The sequence below is a fragment of the Phyllostomus hastatus genome, unplaced genomic scaffold (assembly GCF_019186645.2).
Source record: "Phyllostomus hastatus isolate PE091 unplaced genomic scaffold, TTU_PhHast_1.1 phas_contig_58, whole genome shotgun sequence".
NCBI classification, from domain to species: Eukaryota; Metazoa; Chordata; class Mammalia; order Chiroptera; family Phyllostomidae; genus Phyllostomus; species Phyllostomus hastatus.
The window spans coordinates 23419104-23443257 of NW_025333916.1; the positions used below are offsets into that span (position 1 = coordinate 23419104).

General features: G+C 41.2%; 1 protein-coding gene across 1 annotated transcript in view; it reads left to right on the forward strand.

Moving 5' to 3' along the window:
• The window catches only part of MRPS27 (mitochondrial ribosomal protein S27), a 76233-nt gene that overhangs the window by 36480 nt on the left and 15599 nt on the right, over nucleotides 1–24154 (forward strand). The window contains exon 5 of the mRNA XM_045847897.1: nucleotides 21544–21658. Coding sequence (XP_045703853.1) covers nucleotides 21544–21658 — 115 coding nt within the window. The remainder of the gene's footprint in view (nucleotides 1–21543; nucleotides 21659–24154) is intronic.

The following is a 24154-nucleotide window of genomic DNA, read 5'->3' on the forward strand; positions in this document are numbered from 1 at the left end:
CTTGAAGTTATTTTTCAAAATTTTATTTTCCAGTTGTTTCTACTAGAAATGCAACTGATTTTTATATCTTGTGCCTGTCTTGTGAGATTTTTTTTTAAAGATTTTATTTATTTATTTGTAGAGAGGGAAGGGAGGGAGGTAGAGAGAGAGAGAGAGAGAGAAACATCAATGTGCGGTTGCTGGGGGTTATAGCCTGCAACCCAGGAATGTACCCTGGCTGGGAATCGAACCTGGGACACTTTGGTTCCCAGCCCGCACTCAATCCACTGAGCTACGCCAGCCAGGGCTTGTCTTGTGAGATTTTGATTAACTCATTTATTAGTTCTAAAAGCTGTTTGTCAATTCCTTAGTGTTTTCTGTATATCTAATTATGTTGTCTGTGAATAGAAATGCATTTATATCTTCCTTTCCAAGTTTTAAGCCTTTTAGTTTCTTTTTCTTGCCTTATCACAGTAGATGGGACCTCCAATATAGAGCTGAATAGAAGTAGTGGGAGCAGATATCCTTGTTTTTTTCCCAGTCTTAGGGGGAAAGTGTCTAATATTTCACCATTAAGAATGATGTTAGCTGTAGGTTTTTCTTAAATGATCTTTATTAGGCTGAGGAAGTTCCCTTTTATTCATAGTTTGCTGAGAGTTTTTATCGTGAATGGGTGCTAAATTTTTGCTAAATACTTTTTCTACAAATGGAGAGATGATCATGTGAGTTTTCCCACCTTTATTCTGTTATTTTAATAAATTTCTTTGATTGGTGTTCAAGTGTTAATTCAGCCTTATGTTCTTGGTCCCAAGAACGTACTATCCTAATGTGTTCTTAAAGTTAATTTGTTAATATTTGTTAGAGATATTTATATTTATGTTGTCAGTAATATTGGTCTCTAAATTTCTTTGCTTATAACGTTTTTGTGTGGTTTTGGCATCAGGATCATGTTATGTCATAAAACGTATTGGAAACTGTTCACTCTTTTATTTCTGAAATTTTGTAGATTTATATTATATCTTCAGTGTTCATTAGCATTTACCAGTGAAGTCATCTGGGCCTAGAGTTTTTTTTAGAAGATTCTTAAATTACAAGTTAATATTTTAGAACAGATAAGTGGCTTCTCAAAGTAGTTTTATTTTGTATATTTTATTATTCATGAAATTAACATGTTCTGAAATGCTTAAGAGTCATACTTTGGTGAACTTTTTTTTATTTTTTCTGCTGGATTGTTGGTCTTTCTCTTACTGGTTTGTAGGGCCTCTCTTAATCTTTAGAAAATAACCTTGAATCGATAAATATTTTTCTTATTTCTTTTTTTTTAATTACTTTGCCTTATGGTAGTTTTGCTATATAAACATTTTTATTTTTTATGTAACTCAATTTATCAGTCTCTTTTTTTAAGGCTTTTGTATTGGATTAAGAATGACATTCTCCATCCCAAGAAATTTTCCCGTATTATCCTCCAGTGAATGTATGCTTTCGTGTTTAACGTGAAAGTATACAATTTATCTGGAGTTTACTTTGGTTTAATTATGTGAGGTACAGATTCCTAAGTACACGTGCTCCTGTACAATCATTAAACAAATAGCTATTCAGTTATCCTAATGCCATTTATTGAATAATCCATCTTCTGCCTACTGATATGACAGGCTTGCTGCCTTATCGTATGCTAATTTCTTGCTTGTGTTTGGGTCTGTCTTCTGAACTTCCTGCTCTGCTCCGCTGATCTGTTTTTTCACTCAGTGGCATCATACTTGTTTTAACTACTATAGCTGTCTACTATGTTTTATCTGAGGAAAAAGGCCACAATTCTGTCTACCTTTTTGCTCAACCCTTTCTTATTACCCTTTTGTCTGTGTTTATTTCACTAATTGTTAGAAGTATTATTCAGCCCTGACTGGTATAGCTCAGTGGGTTGGGCGTCATCCTGCAAACTGAAAGGTCACTGGTTCAATTCCCAGTCAGGGCACATATCTGAGTTGTGGGCCAGGTCCCCAGTCAGGGTGCGTGCAAGAGGCAACCAATTGATGTTTCTCTCCCTCTCTTTCTCCCTCCCTTCTCCTCTCTAAAAATAAATAAATAAGATCTTTTAAAAAGAGAAGAAGAAATATTTTCCAAATATCTTATTTAAATATACATTCCCTCCTCTCTTCCTAGAGGGAATGCTAAAGTGATAGTTGAAAGTCTCAGAGGTGTGACCAGGATCTCAAATAGCCTTTAGGGCATCTTTGTGCAATAAGGAAAAAACTGCCTTTGCTAGACAAATAAATTAGGGGGAAAGTAGTATTTTCTGAAAGATGCAAGCCTATACTTGATTATACAGTTACTAGGGCTGAATTTAATCCCTAGTCACACATTCAGGCAGTGCTCAGAATGAACCACTTTCCCAGGCAGACCTGTTTGAAATGGTTTTGAATTGGAGCGCACCGTACAAACAATGCAGGTCAGTGAAAGAATTACCAGAAAAGCCAGATGCCCATTCCTTCCTTTGCCCCCGCCTTCCTGTTGGAGCTGCTAGCCCCAGAGCTGGCTAATTACATCATTCAGCAATGTGCTTCCTTAAGTGGAAGTACAAATGGCTGTTCACACTAATTCCCTGCCTTTGGGAATGCTTAGTCAGATTGGGGTGAGTGAACAAAGCCCTCAGAAGTCCAGGGATTTGAATGGCATTGTGGGTCATCAACATAAAAGTTAAACAGTAATAACTACTGTATCTATACAAAAATGTACTGTCATGTCATTTTTGTTTATCATCCTGCAAAACTGAAAGGACAGATATTGTTTTGCCCTCTTTTGTAGATTAAGGAAGTAAGCCAGAGAGGAAGATTTCCAAGGCCAAATAGCCAGTGACAACAGAAGGCCTTAGGTCTTCTGAGGTTCAGAGTTCTTCCTCCAAGGCTGAAAGAACACGTTTCCCATAATCATCCAGTCTCACAAAATCATTGTCAGCCCCACAAGCATCCAGGTCGGTTAAATTTAAATCATCATGAAATCGTGTTTCATCCTCCTCAAAGTATATGCTCATATTTCTGGCATGTTCATATCCTCTTCCCTTAGTGGTGCCAAAACACTGTACTTCCTATCCGGAAACACTCATGCTGCAAAAATAATAGCATCTTTTTTAAGGACAAAGGCAAAAGTTGCCTAGTATTTGTTTTGATTTGTTAGTGGAGGTCTATAACACTCTGGGCTTTTAGGGGATTGAAAGACAGTGATTTTGAGAGTAAGATTATATTGTGATGCAGTCCTATGGCAAATTAAGTTTGTCATGTTTATCATCCCAAAATTGTATTATATTTTAAGGACTTGACTTTTAGTTTGTTTTATTTAGGGCAATCTTTCCCTAACATAGAAACAAAGTTAGTTCAGCTCGGGATACGATACAGATTTGAAACTAAGCAGAGAAACTGCTGGGGCTGATTCTGGTGCCTGTGTTTATTGAGGTTGGGAGTCACTGTACAAGTGTTGTAGTTTTTAATGCCTTTAGATTCTTTTTTCTTTTTTCTCTTTGCATTTCTAAGTATTACCTTTCTTTGCAGATAGTAATCATTGGACTGTACTGTTAGATCTTTTTGGCAACATATTTTATAGTGATCCACATAGTTCACCTGGATATTTGTTTAGAAAGCAACATCTGAGCACACATTTTTATTTTTTAAAGATCTTGATATCTTATTACTGCAAGATAGTACAGATTCTTTTTAATTTGTTTTGATATCGACATATTTGGCAGCAGTAAATTTGATTTTGACTGTGGGCATTTTGACTTGGACTAGAATGTATTTCTGGAAAACTGCCAATCTAAGGTGAACTTTTTAAGGATAATGATATCTTACTTGATTTTGTATTCCCAGCAGTCAGCCATGCCTGTAACATAGCTGAGCCTCAGTGAGTCTTTGTTGAATGAATGATAGAAGTCTATAAGCAAATTAATGCTAATTAAAATTCTTAGTGCATATCCATTGTCTTCCTCTGTTCATACATTGTTTGGACCTGTTCTCTAAGGAAGTTTCAAATAAATCTCATTGCAAAGCAGAGTTACCAGCCTGGGGAAGTGGGGTTGGCAGTGAGCCACAGACTGGAATTGGAAGTTCCATGTGGTCCCACCAAAATGAGTGCAGTGTGATATGGGGCATGTCACTTAGCCCTACTGACCACAGATAGCCTTGCTATCCTTTCTCACCTTTCAAACAACAACAGAAGTTGTGTACGAATCACTCAGCTCATACATGTAGAAATGCTCTGGAAAGGTTAAAGCGTCTTATACGTGCAGAGGGCTGTGCTCTTTGGAAGGCCTTCCCGTGAGCCCCACTTCAGGGAGGCTTGGAGGCCCTTTTGCCATAAAATAAACATGGTTTCTGCTTTGTGAAAAGGTTCATGAACCTAACGGTGACACATAGTACATGTCTGGCTCCCTCTCTATTTCTGCTTCTCTTGTAGTTCAGTAACATTTTCCTTGTCATTTCTGTCTGTGACTAGGAACTGAGGTGGCAGCAGGTGCATAGAGCATGGAAAGCACATGGTGCCACTCTGGGGATTTCACTTACAGTCAGACCCACGCTGCGGGAAGGCTGCTGCCGAACCCCTGTGCTGAGATGAGGCTGTCGTGTGGGCCCTACAGGGAGTGATCCTCGAGGGGAGCTGATGCAGACACCCATTCCATAGCACGTTAGGAGCGGGTCAGACAAGGAAGCTGTGGGTCTTAGAGGTGGCAGGAGGCTGTGTGGGTATCTCATTTTCTAGGCTCGGTGTCTTTTGGAGAACAAAGGAACTGCTGCACAGGTAGATAGGTATATGTACCCTTCTAAATTGCAGCCTCTTTCTTCCTGATTTACTTTTTTTTTAAGATTTTATATTTATTTTCATTTTAGAGAGGAAGAGAAACATTGATGTGAGAGAGAAACATCAATTGGTTGCCTCTCGTATGCGCCATGACCTCAAATCGAACCAGTGACCATTTACTTTGCGGGATGACACCCCACCCACTGGTCAGGGCCATGATTTGCTTCTAATACCCCAGCAGCTTTGGTTTATGTTTTATCTACTCTACCAGGGCCTGTTATTTCTCCTTCCATATTCAGGTATCTCCCCCCTCTCTGTCCTGTGGAATGTCATCCTAGGTCAAGGTCTAACCTATTTTCTGTTTTTGTCTCTAGTGTCCTTGTTCAAATTGTGTTTATAGCAAAACTTCAAAGAAGAAAAAATACCATTAACAAATATCAAATCAGAATCCTCTTTTATTTCAAAAGTCTACTCACTAGTTTAAAATAAGGCATTTGGTCTTATTTTAATGCAGTAGATCTACTAGAAGTCACGTTCTTGGTTTTCACAACAGAACCAAGCTCCTTCTTCAGTCAGGACACTAGACATTGCTTTTGTTTTCCAAGTTATATTCATGGTTTCTTGTATTTACAAGGCCCAGTCGTAAAATAGAAATGTGAACATCATCATTCACTTATTTTAAAACTCTTTGACATGTCTGTCCGAGTCAACTTTCTTTATGGAGGTGATAAAGCAGTGTGACTCACATGTACTGACAGTTATTAGTAGGTCCACTATCATTTACTAGATTAGAAGTTAGAGGAGCAATAAAATGATTATCCGGCCTCCCCATCCCCTAAAACTCAGTCCTGTTCTGATGCCATATATTTCAAGGATAGCCCAGGCTGTTTATATAATTTGGTTCCAACTTAAATTTCCAGCCAGATACTACTAATCTCTAACATAAACCCTGCATTTATGGGCTTATCTCTCCTGACTCATTCAGTTTTGCTCAACAAATTTTAGTTGCATTTCCTCTATAAAGAAGGCCCTGCTCTTGCCCTGGGGATTCATTTCTTTCCCATAAAAAGTCTGCCAAATTTTAAGTGCTCAGACTCCATGATGCCATTTCAGGTCACTCCAGCCAGCAGTGACCCCTTGACTCACACTTAGTTCGAGTCACTGGGGTTACATTGGTCACATGTAGCCTGCCTTTGTGATATTATCAGTTTGTGAGATTATCTGCATTCTGAGTAAAACTTGTTTCATAAAACAAGATAATTAGCAAAGGACATTTAAAATGAATTCTCAATTATCAATAATAGAAAGATAAACATTAAATAGAAAAAAATTAAAGGGGCAATTCTAGAAACAAAGAAGGCAAGTAGACCATAAACATGAAAAGATGTTTAGCCGTACCACTAAATGGAATATGCAAATAAATAACCAAATGAAATGCTTTTTGCTCGTCATGTTGAGGAAGACTAAATGTTTATCACTACCCATTCTCAGGGCAACAGACATTCTCAGCAAACTGGTAGGAATTTAAATTAGTGCTTTTTTGAAAGAATTTATTCTGAGGAGGAATAAAGATGTTCAGGAGGTCTGGTAGTAGAATTCAGAGCACAGATTTTTCTGGATTGGGTGATCTTAGTGATAAGTACGTAGGTCAAGAAAACTAGTAATTTGTTTATACCAGTGAAGGTGCCCATCATTAGGGTTAGTTAAATCACTAGAGGATTAGTTAAATAAACAATGGAAGACTAGCTCTGGGTGGTGAGAATTCAAGTGATTTTTCCTTTTCTGTTCTTCTCTATAATGGTTAAATTTACAGGAAAATTATATTTATATCAGAAGAGATAGCTGGCAATTTAAAAAAGGGGGGTTTCAAAGGACGCCTGTAAAGAAGCTCCTGCGGGGGAGTTGGATTTCTTAACTGGGTAGAATAGAGACTAGCGGGTGTTCGGGAGGTCTTGTGGTAGAGTTCAGAGTATGGAGTTTCCGGGTGATCCTAGTGATCTTAAGTGGTCTTAGACCATTGGAGATGAAGAATACAGAAAGTCTAAGAACCATGGTGGAGGAAAGGAGTCTAGGAGGCAGTTGAATGAATATATGGGTCTGAGCTTTGGGAGATACTTGGGCTGGAGAGGTGGATTCAATAGTTAACCTGCAGCTAAGCTTTTTTATTACCTACATGTCTACCCAGGGTCTTTAATCATTGAAATCATAGAGACAGACTGGTTCATATTTAGCCTGCATCATGGAAAGCACAAAATTTGTTGACTCCTTTTGCTTGATAAGCCTCTAATAAGTCAGAGAATATAGTAAGCTTCTTTGTATCACGCATTAGACATCAGTGCATTATGGAACAGCAGGTCCCTTCGCTTTGACGCATGGGCTTTCCTGGCAGCTTCTCTGGTTGGAGATCTCTGATGTCAACTCTCTTTGTCATGCACTCTTCTTGATCTTTGAAGTTCTCTCCAAGTCTTGACCAAATCCTTGGGTGAATAATCAGTGCATTTAACTACTCTATAGAATCACAAAATCTTATCTGAAGTGAGACAGCCATTTCTAAAATCTCTTTACTACCACCACTCCAATTCATACATAATAAATAATAACAACAGTGAATTATCACTTTATTTGGGGTGTCCTAAAAATTCAACTTTTATTCTTTCTCCCCCACGTAGCCTGGAATATGAAATTTTGGTCTTCTGAAACAGACCACCCACAAAATCCATGCACATGAATTCCCATGGGAACAATGGAGCTCCCATGAGGCCAGATTACAATGACTCGGGCTTGTGGGTGAATGTAGCAGGCATACTGGTCAATTTCTCCCTAACAGCCCATAGTGAGAGGAGAGAAGACTTGTCAGCCAGGGAGGGAAAAAGGCCTGCAGTCATCTTAGTGTGGGGAGAAAAATACAGTCTAAGCATTGTGGACCTCCAAAGGCCAGGTTATATAGATTCGTAGTCTATTTGAGCTGTTCAAATTACTCTTATTTACAGAGATGGAATCAGAGAAACAATGAAAGACTTTCCCTAAGGTGCCCAGCTATTTATAATAGGGTACAGTTCTATAAAATTCCCACCAAAAGTCATTACAGTTATTTTAAAAATTTGCAGTGGGGTGAGGAATCAAAGCTGAACCTTCAGGTACCTGGCACACCTTACGGGTGGTTTTCCTTTCCGCATACAGTGATATGCAGAGGACATGTCACACAGCCACTGTACTTATTCTTACGTTTGTATCTTAGGAAATCATCTTAGGGACTGCCCTGAATCCTGAGCTTACCGAGGATGATGTGTCTTCTTGTCCTGCACAGGAACACAGCACAAACAGCATCCTCTAAGAACGGCAGTATCCTCTGATGGTCAGTGGAGGAATGCATTAGGCTTTAAGGAATCTCATAATGTTTTCACCTTATTCTTGTGATCTGATAGCGAAGCATGAGTCAGCATAGGGACGCTGAGTGCAGAACTGGTAGGCATTTTATGAGGGAATGAGCATAACAGACTTACTGTTTTGATGTTTTGAGGATCACTCAGGCAAAAGCCTAAAACCAGAGCACATGGAGTAACTCCCACTCCTTGGTGAGGCTTCTTTCCAAACCACCTCCACTCCGCCTCGCCCCTGTGTCTCTGCAGTTAGTTACACTTGCTGCGGTGCCAAGTGACGTTGGATAGCTGGGGGAAAAGAACGAGGGCGACACATTAGGGCTCAGATAGTATAATTTACATAATGAAATTCTGAAGGAGCTCTTGGCCAAGTTTGCATAAGCATTCCAAGCTCACTTTTTTATACTGAAGAAAGTGAAGGGGTTCAGTGGATAATCGAAGAGTCTCTTTCCAGCTCTGCAATATTCCGATAATAGGATACCTTGCCACTGAGTCAGCATGGTCCTTTCTCTCACCTTCCCCATCTCTTAAATTTTATTTTACTCATTCTTCTGTAAATACCTTCAGGTATGTAAACTTTGCAATTGGCTGTAGTTCTGCTTCTTAAATATGAGGTGCATTTTATCCATTTAATAGCATTTCCTTATGTGAATGTATGTATAAATCTGTAAGGGAATAAAATAATTCATTATGCATGGAAATATATCAGATAAACACAAATACACATGTCTGTGATATCCTTCGATGCATGTAGTCTTTGGGAAGATACCATAACCACTGGTGACATTTGATTGTCATTAGTGAGTAACAGTGGAAACTCTAGGGCTCATGTACCTTACTAACCATTTTTCATAACATTTTATTCCAGGATCAGAAGAGAAATGACAAAGGCTTTAATACAGTATGATTCAAACCAAATGATTTTATCTCTGACTCTGAAAGGCAAGGTTTTCTAGCCAAATGCCCTCTGCTAAGAGGGTAATCTTAATTAGAATAGTACCTCCCATTCATTGTTGATACCTGATTAGAACTTGAAGAGGTGTCAGTTTTTGGTAGAAAGTTAATAAAGACTGCCCCTAAAATCACCTTTTGTAGTATCAGGCAGTATAGCTAGCTCAGTGATCAAGAGCTATGGAGACAGACTACCTGGATTCAAATCCTGGCTTTGTTTTATCTTAACTGTGCGAACTTGGGGAAGTTATTTAATCCTTTGATGTTCAGTTTCCTCATCTATAAAGTGGGGATAATAATAATTTACCTTATGTATAGTTCTCATACGTAACGGAACACTATCTTTAGAAAGTGGTTAGCACAGTGACTGGAATAAGAGTTGAAAAAAATGTTGGGCACTGATTTCATCATTGAATACATCGACTGTGGGTTGTCATCTGCAGTTGCCTAAAGCAAAAAGAATTGTTAAGGCAATCGCTCAGTGAGTGTGTACATCGGGGCTAGTTGGACACTGACTTAATATATAGACTCTTAGCCCTTTTCCACATCCGCTATCCTTATTTCTGTATATTGAATATATATAAAAATGTATCACTTTTATTTTTTTCTTTTTTAAGAATTAAATTTATTGAAGTAGCATTGGATAACATAGAAGTTTCAGGTGCACAGCTTTATAAAACACCATCTGTATATGGCACTGTGTGCTCATCCCCGAAGTCTAATCTCCTTCCATCACGGTCTAGGGTGTGGCAAAGTAGGTTTACAGTTGTAAGTATGCAAAACAAAGCTCATTCTTGTATTATTATGTATTAGTTACTGTGTTATTTTCCATATGAACAAGTATAAACCTACTGTTGCCCCAACCTGAATTTGACCCCCTTTAACCCCTTAATTCTCCCCCACCCCCTTCTCTCTGATACTCATACTGTTGTCTGTGTTTATGAGTTTATTTGTTCAGTTGTTGCTCTGTTTTATATTCCACATGTGAGTAAAATTATATGGTTCTTGTTATTTTCCATCTGCCTGATTTCACTTAGCTTGATGTTCTCGAGATCCACCCATGTTATCACAATTGGCAATATTTTTAAATACTCAAAAAAGCAAGCTGTTTAGTAAGTGTCCCTATTATAAGCATTCATTCACTTATTCATAGAAATATAGTTAGTACAAGTATTGCTAATAATTTAGCCTTTCCTGTGGTTGCATGGGATTCTAGAAAATTCTAGAAATGATCAAATTCTGTGGTTACTATAGCAAGAGCTCACTCTCTCTTTGCACTTCTCTCTCTTCCCTATCTTAACACAGGATCCTAAACACACAGTTAGTAGTGGTTAGTTGAGTCCATATTTCTTTCCAACATGAGAAAAATGGTTATGTTATTTTTCATAGATATTTCATTCACTTGGGGACCCCTTGCGGTCATGTGGCTGCTGTCAGTTGCTTTCTCCAGGTTGTCTGAAGGAAGGGCTGAGGGCTCCATTTGGGTTGGGGCTGGAATGGGGCTTCCTCTTTTGGGGGTACCAGTGGTGGATAAATGATAACACAAGAGGGTTTTTGGCTGCTCAGGGAGTGCAGAGATTGCAGGTTGGGATAGCAGCTTGCTCAGCAGCCAATGCATCGCCTTTGTTGTTCTTTTCCTTTACTTCCTGGGCTCAAGTAGGTAGCATGACCTACATAGATATCAATACCTATTTCCTTTCTCTGGGATTCTTTCCCAAGCCTAGACAGAGCCATGAGCTTTTCAGCTTCTTGTTTGGGTGGTCCAGTTCATCTTCAGTAGGTGTCCATTCTCCTTAACTGTTGACTCTAGTCAGGGGCTGGTAGACACTGAACAGACAGAGGACTCGGGCATAAAATCTGTTGTGTCGTAACTGCATTGCCAAGCTTATGAAAACCAGACCAGGGGCAGAAAAGCATTAATAGATAAAATAACTCTTCATCAGGTCACCTCCCAACTCCCTCCTCCCTGTCTGGACCTCCTTCTATCGTAAGAAAGATCAGAAACCCTGCCACCAGTCATCAGACTGACTGGCAAACCCTGCTCCGTTTGGCCTTGAGCCGTTGTGATTGTGAAAAGCCTCTCTGTTGTTCCCTCTGCTCCACCTTCCAGCTCCCCATTTGAGATCACCTCTAGAGGAATGAGGGGCACAGGACTCTTTGTCCTCTGAATGACCCTGTCCTTCCCACTCTATCCCATCCCAGGTGGCCAGTGGCAGTCAGATACTTGCTGCATGCATGTGCCCAGCACTATGCAGGTCACATCCCATGTGGAGGGAAATAGTCCTGAGTTCACACTGAACTCAGTGACCCTTTGCCTGTGGCTGCTGCCAGCTGCTCTGTCCAGGTTGTCTGAAAGTGCTGTGTGCTGACCGTTGTACAAGCAGTTCACATGGCCTATCGCTTCAGTCCTCATGCCAACCCAGAGTGTACCATAGGAAGTGGGTACCACTTTTATTCCCGTTTTACAGATTGGGATCCTGGGGTTCTACTATCAGTTCCCTGGGGCTCTACAGTAGGAATGATATCTGCTGCTAAAAAGTAGATAGACTGTAACAATAATGTTACTTGTTTGTGTGCATATTTCTACTCTGGTTGGTTCCAAAAGGGATTAAAAATTGTCAGAATACTTGCCTAATTCTCCTCCGATTTCCATGAGTTACCCACTGCTGAAGATACTATCTGTCACCTCTATTATATAGATGACAGAACTCATTCTCACGCTGACTTAACCAAGTCTGTGAGTCAGGGCTGGGTTCCCATCAAAGGCAGAGAAGCCAACACTGCTGGGGACTCCCCTGGTGGCCGTGCTGATATATTTCCACAGTAAAGGTGGCCTCGGAGCTGCTGCACGTCTGAGACAGCAGTTAATTTTTGTTTCTGCCACCCCTGGAGAAGCAGGCATCACTGTGTTTGGCCCAGGTCGCTATCAGACAGGCCCTTAGATGCAGGGGTAAAAGGCATGTGCGCCTTAATTAAAGGATCCAACACAGGACACATCTCCAGTAACCCAGGTATAAAAACGTGTGAGTGAGGGATACCAACTTTTCTCCGCTGGAAAGCAGAAGGAGGCGGGTACAGCTTTATTTATTCTGTAACATTTTATTTCTTAAATATACCCAAAGAGAACAAACAAACAAAAAGACAGATTATTGGGAAGAGGAGAGAAAAGCTGAAATCACTTTTCTATTGAGAGCCAATTTTTTAAAATATCATGCCAGCATATTATGAAACAGTCAATCAATGTTATATAAATGAGGGATTACATATGATGCTTCTGAATTAACCTCTAAGCTTGTTTTAGACGCCCACAAAAACACTTGTTTTTGATAATCCAAATCTAACCCCATTGAAGGCAAGGAGTGTGTGTTTCTCTCTGTTGCTCAGTGCCCAGCACGTTGTCTTGGTTCAGAGCGGGTTGACGAAGGACTGCACGCAGAGCAGAGCAGCTCTGCCCTCAGCAATACTCCCTTCTGTTTCCGCATGATTTCCTGTAGGTACCGGAGTGGAGTTATTCTCTCTAGTTTAACACTCAGCTTTTCCTTCATGTCATTCTATGTTTAAAAAAAATTTTTTTTAACTAGCTCCCTTGCTTTTTTGGCTAAAGTGATTGAAAAATTGTTCCTGTTCACTTGCATGCATTGTAGCAGCCACATACACACGCATGGACAGCCTGCAGCTACTGCCGTTGGGATTCCACTTGATTGCACCCATAAAGGACGGGCGTCTGCTCTCTCCAGCTCAGTGAGTTGTCCAGCATATGAACTAATGATGTTTAGAAGCTAGAGGAGGGGCGGTGTTTTCATGGCGTGTTTCCTCTCCCACAAAGTACAGTCATCACCGGGCTGACGAGCAGCGGGCCCAGCCCTTTGCGGGGTGCGGTCTCTGCACCCGTGGCTCACAGTGGTAACAGCAGAGACTTCAGCAGTGATACTTTGCTTCCCCGGTGTTCAGACTTCTTCAGTTAAGTCTGTCTGGAGTATTTTTTACTATTATCCATCAAAGTTTTACATATATAATAAAATAAAAGGGAGGGAAGGGTGGAAGCAGAGAAAGACTGTGCTTTGCTGAGGAGCACGCCCCTCTCCCTGTGACTCAGACTTAGAAAAGCAGAGGGGCTTTGGAAGGCTGCCTGCAGTCACATTGAGGCAGGCAGCTCTCCTGGCACTTTCAGACATTTAAAATTTTTTTCTCGTGCAGTAAAAGATGTTTTTCAAATTGTTCATGCTGTCCTTCTGGGTCAGCCTAGGTGCTCCTGTAGCATGGCAGTTTATGGAAGGTTTGCCAGCAGAACAGATGAACCTGGACCTTTGTATTTGGTATTTTACTAAAGAACTGGCTCTTTCCTGCTTAAAATTCATAATCATTCTTTCTTATGATCGTTAACATATAAGAGGGAATTGTCTCTGACCTTCCAATGGCTTAAAATGTGCGTTTGGTCATTCTAAAAGGGTTTTTTTAGCATATTTGTTTGTACAATTTCAAATATTCAGGTTTTTATAAGTTTGGTTTTGGTATGGAGGGAGTTGGCTTGAGCTAAATAGAGGAACTGCTTATTAAAGGAAGTTATCCTAATTTTTATGATTTGGCAGAACAAGAAAGAAAGGTCACCTTAATTTTTTCTACCTCCATGTATAAATAAGGGGTTTTGGTAAGTGGTAAATCAAAGCTTCCTGAAAAACAACTGGACAAATCTAAATCTCAATTTTTAAATTTATTCCCTTTTTAGCTAAAAAAGTTGATTGTGTCCTTTTATGGTTCCAGAAACTGGCACATAATTTCCTAGTGTCCCCATGATCACCCCTATCTCATGCCTCCATTTTTTTAAGGGTCAACCTTTGCTGCCCTGGGCCTTGCCAGATAACAGGGGTTTCATACCAAAAATAAGTAAGGTGTGGTGGGGAACTGTTGGGTGATTGTGATGGCTTGCACTAAATTACTTAAGGAGTAAAAGACAGCAGCAACATATAAAACAATTTGTGTTATATAAGAAAGTTAATTTGGATGGGTGACTTTTAGATATAAATTGAATACAATGAAGTATTCATTTGAGTGGAAAATACTTTAAAATTTTATTTCCTACAAAATTTGATCTCCAGTTTAAATCTACTCTGGGACCTGAGTTTAACTTTAGCGATTATATCATTTCATCTTGAAATTTTAGATGCCAGTTGGCAGGGTCTGCTCACCCCATAATAATCTGTGTTCACCGCCCAGACTGGGCACAGTGACGCTCGCCTGGTAGGGGAACAGAGGACGGGGAAGGGGGCAGAATAAGCTGTTGGCTGACTGGTTGCTTGTTTACCTTTGAGTCTCTATTCACTTATTTGTTTCACTGCCTTTTTTCTGGTTCAGCTGAGATGTGTAAATAACTGATGTTTTAATGAGTGGAGGAAGCTTCCTGTTCTTTAGGGTCATTACACTTGCAACTGGAAGTTTCGGGGTCCGGTGTAGTCCACAGTTCTGCTGTATAGTTTGGCCCATATCATATGTTTTCAAAAACAGTATAACTGGGCAACCAGTTAGCTTGGTGGCGAGACAAGCAGCTTTGCACCTATTGTCCTACATTCTTCCTGCGTTTGTGTTAACTGACTGACCCCTGTGGACATCCCAGTTCATGATCCAGGTAATCCTGTCTCTTCATTTTACAGTTACAGGAACCGAACCCCTGGAGGGCTGAGTGACTTTCCAAAGTCAAACAGCGCGTTCAGGACAATTCAGAACTATTGCACAGCCTGAGTGTTTTTCCCTGAATTCTGCTTCTGAGTTTGGGAGAGATGTTATTTATTTTTCAGCATATCAGAGATCTTGGTCAGACTACAGGGATACGTTTTAAAGATGCCTTACAAATAAGATAAAAGAAATGAGAGGCAGTGGTGGGATAGTAAGAGTAAAGAGTCTAGCTTAGGTCCTGTTGCTAACTGCTTATCTTGGGCAAATCATTTATCTCGCTGGACACTAATGTTTCTCATCTATAAAGTAAAGGGATTAGACTAGACAATTTCACATCACCCAGTACAGGGCTTGGCAAATAGTGACTTTTCAATAAATATTTCAATAAGCAGTGGATGTTGAAGGTGCCTACCAACACTAAATTATAGAATTCTCTAATTCTGTGTAAACTTTCTTCATCCCCCATCCTCAATTTACTTAAATGATGCAGAGGGCTTTCAAGGTCACTTCCAGTCTTGACAGAAGCCTAAGTGTTGTGATTTAGAACTTGTTAGGGGAGTTCTTTGAACCCATAGACTCTGTCCTCATCTTTTTGGTTTCACTCTCCTATCAGTTTGTCTGTTCCCTGAACTTACTGTCCTGCAGAATCCATGCATCCCTTTGTGTGTGATGGGAAGGAGACAGCGGGGGGAGTAGTGAGAAGGTAGCTGTCCAGAGTGACCACGTCCCCTTGCACATCCTCTGCCATCTCTGCTCTCCTCCTTCCTGGTACAGAGGCAGCATCTCCTCCCAGCTTCACCCATTCACAGGCAGGATGATACTTCAAAACCAAGTGGATCACTGTTTCAAATATAAATAATACCCATGAACTTCAATACACAGGGGTAGGCCTAAGTAGGTTAAATTTCCAGCCATCATTACCTAATAGATAAATCATAAATAAGGATAAATCATAAATGATAATAATAATACAAATAAAAATACAATAATAAATATAAATAATAATACAAGAATAAACTGTGTTTTACATGCTCACAATTCTAAACCTACTTTGGCCCGTCCCTGCACAATACTGGCATTCATGCAGTCTTAGTGGGCCTGGTCACTGTCACCATTTGTCAGGTGGCTACTATTGTAGGACACAGAAAGACAGAAAATGTGTCTCCTGCCTTGTGAGAGCTTAAAGGCTTAACAGAGGAGTTTGTAGAGTTACAGAAAGTAGACACAAACTTGGGTTGTATAATTGAAACTAAGTACAGTCTTACCTTTTGCTATAAACAGAGAATCCTTAGGAATTCAACTTCTCCATGAATTAGAGAATCAGAATGTTTAAAACACTGAGATGCATTATTAAAGGGAAAAAAATCTGATTCTTAAAAAATACAGATTAGTGCTGAGCTTCTCTTTCCTCAAAAATACCCTTACAGAAATCCATAATCTCACACACAAACCCATAAATCTGCTCAGTACCCAGCTCAATTCTCCTGCTTTTATACTGCTGTGCTTCACCCCGGGGCCAGGCGTCTTTGCCTGCTCGTTTCTTTTTTGGCTGACTTAATCCTGACAACTTCACTAAGCCTAGAATATACTCCAGAAATTCTGATTTCTAGTCTTTTGTTTTCCTCCTTTTTTCTTTCTGACCTTTCTTTTCCTCATAACTGTTCAGATAGACAGCTTCCTGGTGATTAACCCGTCTTAGTCACTATATTACTCATGATTTTGTAGACATGTTATCTGAAGTTCCTAGCCAAAACTTTAGAAGACACCAGGAAATGTTTGTATCTTATTGAAACTGGTTTTTCACTGTGCATAGACTTCCTACACAAAACCAGAAGTATTTTTCTTATTTCTGCCCAAACTAAGCAGTTCCCACAACTTTATGTTCTTTTATAAATAAGACTGGTTCCCAAATCCAATTTTTCTTGACTTCCTGCTCTTCCTAGCTAAAAGCTCCCTTTTTTAAAACTTGACAAAAATATAGTCATTAGAAAATGATCTCATCAAAATTTTATTTTATTTGTGGTAGGTAGGAACAATTAGTAATTGATGAAAGCAGAATTTCCAGCAGGATGCAAAAGACTTCATTATCTTTATAGTGGGTGGCAGTGATTGAATCAGATTCTGGTTTAAATCATCACGTGACACCCGCTTTGGTTCTGTTCATGATGCACTCAGACCTTTTAATGATTGCACGCTTTTCTTCATTGATGAGATTCCCAGTTCACATTATAGGCTTTGGAGCCAGCTGTAATTTTATTTCATTTTGTTTTGTTGTTTTTTAATTCTCACCTGAGGATATGTTTATTGATTTTAGAGAAAGAAGAAGAGAGGGGGGTGAGAGAGAAAGCGAGAGAGAGAGAGACAAACAGACAAACATTGATGTGAGAAACATTGATTGGTTGCCTCCCGTATGTGCCCCAACCAGGGATTGAACCTGCAACCTAGATATGTGCCCTGACCAGGTATAGAACCCACATCTTTTTGGTGTATGGGACAAGGTTCCAACCAACTGATCCACCCAGCCAGGGCTGGAGCCAGTTATATTTTCTTCTTGGCATTCTTTCTTTCCTCCCTCTACCCATTTACCCATCTCTCCACATCATCCTGGCTCAGGGACTGAGGTCCCCATCTGTAAAGCCTGTTGCCACAGGATACAGAATTCGAATTCACTAGGGGGAGAGAAAGCTGCATGTGCGTGTATCAGGGTGGTGGTTCTCATGAGCAGATAAACGTTGTGGAAAGCTTGCTCATTCATACGGAAGAGCTGGTGCTGCCGCTAAATGGTGGAGCAGATGAGCTCCAGGCTCTGGCATCTGTGCATCGGCCCTGCTCAGCCAGGAGTGCTTCTGTCCATCACTCTGAGAGAGCTGATGAGCATTGCCACTTTTGCCTTCAACAGCAACCTTTATTTGAATCCCATGGAAGAAAAGCTCGATCCCACTTTAATGAGAGGATGAAATGTGTCACAAATAGGAAATCCCATGTGACTTACACACAGTAAACTGCCCTCTATGTAATCATAGCAAGTCTCTGGTGTTTTTCCCTTCACTCTTGACTTCTTTTATGTAACAGCTCTTCCCTCCTGAGATATCTCTAGGGCATCAAAGACTTTTGCCCCCTTGTCAGTTTTGTAGCCTGTGATTCTGCTCTGCTTCCTTCTTGTTGACATCAGCCTTGAATGAGCAGCAATGCAGGCAGGTGCCCTGAAGAGTTGAATGTAGCCTGAGTTTTGAGGAGAGGCAGCTTCTCAATTCCTGCCATTTCACTGGGCATGGTTTGGCTTCCTCGGGAGGTTCTGTCTTCACCTGGCAACCCCACTTAGCACCGTGGACAGAGATCCCTTCAGCCCTTGGTACCCAGCTTTTGGAACTGGAGCTAGGACTTGAGAGCATACTCCTTCTTTCCTCCTTTTGGAGACACTCCTTCCTCCAAGAAATACTGGTGTCTTTAAAATTGTTGTAAGTTTACTTGTATTTTATAAGCCGGGAGCTCAGAATGCCTCTTGCCTTCATGAGCACAAACAGTGTTGGGGTTACTTGAGTTGCATTTATCTTTTCCCCACGCACAAGGTTTGCCTAGTGTGGCAGCCTGCTGGCCCAGACAATAATAAGACTCTGTCGAGGAGAGCAAACAGCTGATGGCATGGGGCACAGAGGGGACTCCTACGTGGCTGCCTGTAATTTGGCAGGCCGGTGGTCAGAGCAGGCGAGAACAAAGGCCAGTCTGTTTGCAGGCAAATTGGAAAGCCAGTATGTGAGTTGTGTTCTTGTCTATTTGCCTTTCTCCTGGCTGGAAGGGCACATGCTGGTCCAGCAGTCTGCAGAATCGTTCCAGGCAAGAACCCATTCTTGAGACTTACCTGTCTGTCATGTTACCCCTGGCAGTTCTGAAAAGGGCCCAAGTTTATGTGTCTGAACTTCAAAAATCACTGATGGAGGAATTCTTTCCAGACTCACCATCTGAAAGTGGACCCTACTATCTCAGTATTTTGAGTTGTTTATTTTCTAAATAGCTACTCCCATACGTTGCGTCCTAATTTCTTTTTAAACTGATGGGGGTTTATTTGCTGCCTGGCTGAGAAATTCAGGGATTTCATGCTGGACAGCATATTTCATAATGTATCCCCCATAACTTTCTTATTCCTAAGCCAATTTAATGTTGCCACTTGACTGAGAATGCTCTGGTCGTGGTTGTGTATCTGGATTATTGAGTTTAGAGAGCAGAGATCATCCCCAGCAGCCCTCTCTGTTCCAGGATGGAAGACAGAGCAGACTTACCAACGACCCCTTTGCATCTGTGGACACATCTCTCAAAGGGCCGCAGTGCAGTGGTTTTCTTGGACATGGGAAGTCTTGAGTAACTGTCACTTTAGGCTTCTGAAAAATAGAGGGTGAGAAGAAAAGACTTTTTCTTTCTGTGTGTTGAAGTTAGCCTCTCAGAAGGTTAGCAAATGGCTTTAAACAGATTTTAATTTAAGCTCTGAAGCTCTGTAGCTAGGTCCTTTCAGACTTCGTTACTCTTGTTCAAAGCCTAAAAATGGTCTGCTGATCACGAATGAGAGAAAAGGGTGCCTGGTTGGAAATGGTCATAGTGCTCTTATGTTAAAGTCCATCAGAAAGAAAAGTCCTAATTTTAGTGCTCATCGGAGACATCCTAATGCAGACAATTAAATTATAAATGAGGAATTAGGTTTAAAATAATCTTGGGTAAAGGAAGTAATTGACATTTTTATTGTGTTTTGTGTTTAAAAGGAAAAATGTACTGAACCTAACACCAAAAACACCTCTTGGCAACTAGCAGTGCCCTTTTAGCATTTATTATTCCACCTTGTGAAACTGTTAAACTTTGTATACTTCGTTTTTGTAGTGAGATTTTAAATGCCCCGAACAGGGAATTTACATTTCTTCCTACAATAGACAGTAGCAGAATGATCAGTACATTATAGCATTTAACACATGTGTTGATTAAAGCTCTGTTTTTATTGCTGAAAACCTGCCACAGGCCTCGCATCAGCACGTCAGGCACTGAGGGTCAGTGCCAATCATATCACATCAGTCCTGCCTGGCCCGGCCCACCCAGGGAGGCTGCAGCCTCAGGAGGAAGCATCTCCATCACTCAGGCAGTATACCTGGCATGCCACGACTTGTTTTCTTTAAAAACTAAAGTTAACTTTTTATTGGCCAGTACACTTTACATCTCAGATTTTTCAGAGTACAAGGAGAGAGCCCAGGTGGCTCAACAATTGATATAAAAATATGAGGGGATGCATGAAATAATAAAAGACATGTTTTGTTTTACTTCTGTGCAGAGGGTCTCATTAGATCTGGTACCTTGGGCCCTGGTATGGCACCTTTCTGGGGCCAGGTCACTCTCAACCTGAACATAATTTGACCAGTTTCTACCTTTATGCTTTTAAAGGGGTTAATTCTGCAGAGAAAGACAGTGAAACAGACATTTTCTAGCCAAATCTAAGATATTCAAAAGACTGGAGAGGGCCAGATGATTCCAAATCCATGAAAAATCTTCAGGTTTTATTTTTGCCAAATCTCTAACCAAAGCACTAATAAATAGCCTAAATTAAATACTACTTCTCACTTTTCCTCTCTTCCTCTGCTCGCTCTTTGGCAAGAGAGCCTGTTCAGCAGGAAACGTTCCCAGCAGCAGATGGCAGGGCGTAGCAGGTGGCAGATAGCATAAGCAGCCTCTGGAAAACTGATACAAGCCTGCAGCCCGACTCAAATCTGGCACAAAATCCTTGTGCTCCAAGTTTTCGTCTTGCCTTTTTGTTTTTAAGAAAACAATTTGATTTTTGTAGGGCCCAGAGGTTGACCTAATTCCGTCAGGTTAAAGAATAAGTGGGCACTCTAGCAGACACATGATGTTTGAGGACCCACCCCAATCAGAACAGGCAAACAGAGAGTGGGCTGCTAAGCCCTGGGTACCGTCTGCTCCCACTGGGGCTCGTGGCCGGGACTGCCGGCAGCAAGAAGCAGCGCTCAGACCCAGCGTGTGACCAGTGTGTGCAAACTCAAGGCCAGCGTAGTATTCCTTTCTTTGTGACAACAGTGTTACCATATGCGCGCTAGCTGGGACTGCCTTTTAAAACCCCGGCAGGGGGGTGGCACTGGGAAGCCAGAGGAGAGAGGCTGAGGAGCTAGAATAGAGCCATGAAGAAGGCAGTGGGGCTGTGGATCCTGAAGACCTGGAGAGCCTGAATGTTAAATTTTGCTTAATTTTTATAACTTTTTCCTCTTTTTTTTCTCTCGGTGCAGTTAAAGGTATCCCAGTCTCTCCTGAGCACCACAAGAAATGTCAGTATAACACAGAGCTAATTTCCCTGTAGAGTTGCTATTCTGTTCTGTTGTTCTCTGCTTCATCTGTGTTGTTGTGAACTCCCGAGGTGTCAGCTTCAGCTTCACACCTCTCTTCTGCTGAAGTATGAATTCACATAACACCATGGTTAGTATTTCTTCCAAATCGTTTTTCATAAACCTCATATGAAAACAGGGTGTTGATTTAGGGGGTATTAAATAAGGAATACAATTTTTACATTTTTGTTTGTTACTTATTATTATTTTGCCTTCTCTTTCCCATTTTAGGCTTGATAGTTAATGAGCTTTATCCTCCTGTTTTCGTAGACTGTTGACTGTTACGACTTCGGTCACATGGACTGCACACCTGTAAATACCTAGGAGAAATACCTGCTGGTGAAAGACAGAACTTGGCATTGACATTTAAGAGTTAACACCGGTTTTCTCTTTTCTTACGTTTTATTTAGATTCCGACACAGCCCCAACTGCTGGTACCTGAGAGACTGGACTGTCCACACCTGGATCAGGCAGTGCCTAAAATACGGCGCACAGGACAAAGCTCTGTATACCCTTGTGAATAAGGTGAGTGCTGTCCTGGCGTTTGCAGCCCGTTCCTTTGAGTCTAGATGATACGGTGTTTGAACCTGTTACAGTACAGCAAAAATAGTACAAGAAATGACTGAGTTGGGACTGTGGATCCTGTTTTTTAAAAACAACTTTTTAAAATTATTTATCCTCAGATAGCCTTTGAAGGATGGGGCTGGGTGTAAATTAACCAACGGGTTAAAAGTAAAAATTCCTGTGGCTGCCGCTGTTCCCATTGTAAGGACACAGAAGCGAATGGGCAGAAGCTCAGGCGGTCCGGCCACAAGGACTCCACACGGGCGCTCATTCATTCCTGACCCAGAGCCTGCGGTTCCCTGCCGAGTCCCCTTGGTGACATGTAGGAGGATAGTCGAGACCCTGGTGTTCAGACTCCCTTACACATTTTTAAAAAGACCTATTCCTGGTCACGCAAAGCATATCTCCCAAATGCCCTGACTCCTCCCCTCGAGCAATAAAGTACAAAATAAGCAAAAGTTTAGCACATTGTTGTTGTGAGTCTTAAGCTACAACACTATTAGGACCTATAAAAAGAGTTTAACAATATTTCCATGAAAATGCATTATTCCTAGTATTAATGGACCTTGTATGTTGAAACTCAAAAGGAGATACTACAAATGGTTGTACATTTTTTTAAAGGAAATACTGATTTTGTTTGGGGGAGTTTTTTTCTCACATGAGCTGGGCCCAGTTCAACTTAATATATGTTGCAGACCGTTTGTATGTGAGGCATTGCCTTGGGTGTGGCATTGTCTGCAAAAATGAACAGTATCTTATCCTTACTTTCAGGAAACTTATAACATAACAGGCAGATAAGCAGGTTCACTGATAAATCTAATATTAGGCCCCAGGGGAAGGAATAGATTGAATCCTGCCCTCTTCAGTGTGATGACAGATTATACTAAAAGAAGAAGATGCCTGTGAAAACAAAGCAAGAAGGGTCTAGAAAGGAAGAAAAGTTTGTCTCACCTTCTGCTATTCCTGCTCTTTTGTGGAAAGCACCCTGGGCAAGGAGTCTGAAACCCAGGCTGTAGTCCCGTAAATTTCACTAGTTAACTGTAACTTGGGGCGAACAGTCGACCCTTCTAGGTCTTAGTTCTGCCAACCCCAAGTCACAGGAGTGGCACCAAGTTGGTGGTTTCCAACCCTGCTGCCCACTAGAAAGACAAGTGGCTTTTAAAATGTATGATGCACCCCCAAGATTGTCATTTCATGGATCCTTCTGGAACCTAGGCATTAGTATTTTTAATGGGTTTTTAATTTTTTTAATAGAATTTTTTAGAGCAGTTTTAGGTTCACAGCAAAATTGAGAAGATACTGAGATGTCTTGTTTGCTCCCCAGCCCCACACCTGCACAGCTTCCCCTGTGTCCACATCCCCCACTAGAGCAGTGCATTTGTTGCCATTGATGACCTGCATTGACACATGGTAGCCACCCAAAGTCCACAGTTGACATCAGGGTCGTTCTTGGTGGCGTACGTTCTGTGGGTTTGGACGAGTGTATGACCTGTATCTACTATCACAACACCATACGGAGTAGTTTTACTGCATTTAAAATCCTCCGTGTTCTGCTGTATATCCCTCACTGGTATCCTTTTAAGGCTGCCATGTGCCTTCTGATTTGCAGCCCGAGCTGAGACTCACTGGCTAGTTGATTTCTAAGGCTCCTTCCAGCTTTAGTGATGTATCATTCTAAAACATTTTATTTCACCCTGCCCCCATGATTAATGCTGATTTGGATGACAGTTTTGAGAAATGCAGATGCCACCCATGAGCTCTAACCTTTCAAATAATGGCTTGCTAACATTTTTCCATTTCAGCACACCTGAGGCATCTCACACAGCCACCAACAACAGTGGCTCAGCTCGGCAGTGACTCACTGCTGGGGTGGGGCTGGGGGTGGGGGCGCTGGTTAGGAGCATCTGGGTGTCCCAAGGGGATACAAGGGGATGATGTAGTGTGAAGAATGTCCTCAGGCAATTCTGGTGTTTGGGGGGGGGGAGAATGGGGCAGTGTGGAGGATGGTGTGTGGGCCTACTGATGTAAGAATTTAAAACAAACAAATATAACCACAGTTTAGATCATTATTAGTCAGCCTTGACTGAATGAAAATCACCTGGCCAGCTCACTAAAACTCCAGGGTTCTGTGCCTCATTCCCAGAGATCTTGGTTCTATATGTCTGAGGCTTAAGAATCTGCCCTGTTAAGTACATGTCTAGAAAATCCTGGTGCAGATGCTGAGCAGTCCACGTTTGAAGAAATCTGGGTTCTCAGATATTCAGCTGCTGGTGAACAGAACGTCTGAGAAGATTGATGAGTAATATTTTATTGGCCTGTTTCTTGGGTCTTTAAAAACCAGAGAGACAACAAAGGAGTGCTGATACGGATGTGGCAGAAAGGGGCCCTTGTACACTGGGTGGAGATGCCTCAAGAACTTAAAAATAAAACTGTGATGTGATCCAGCTGTCCACTCCC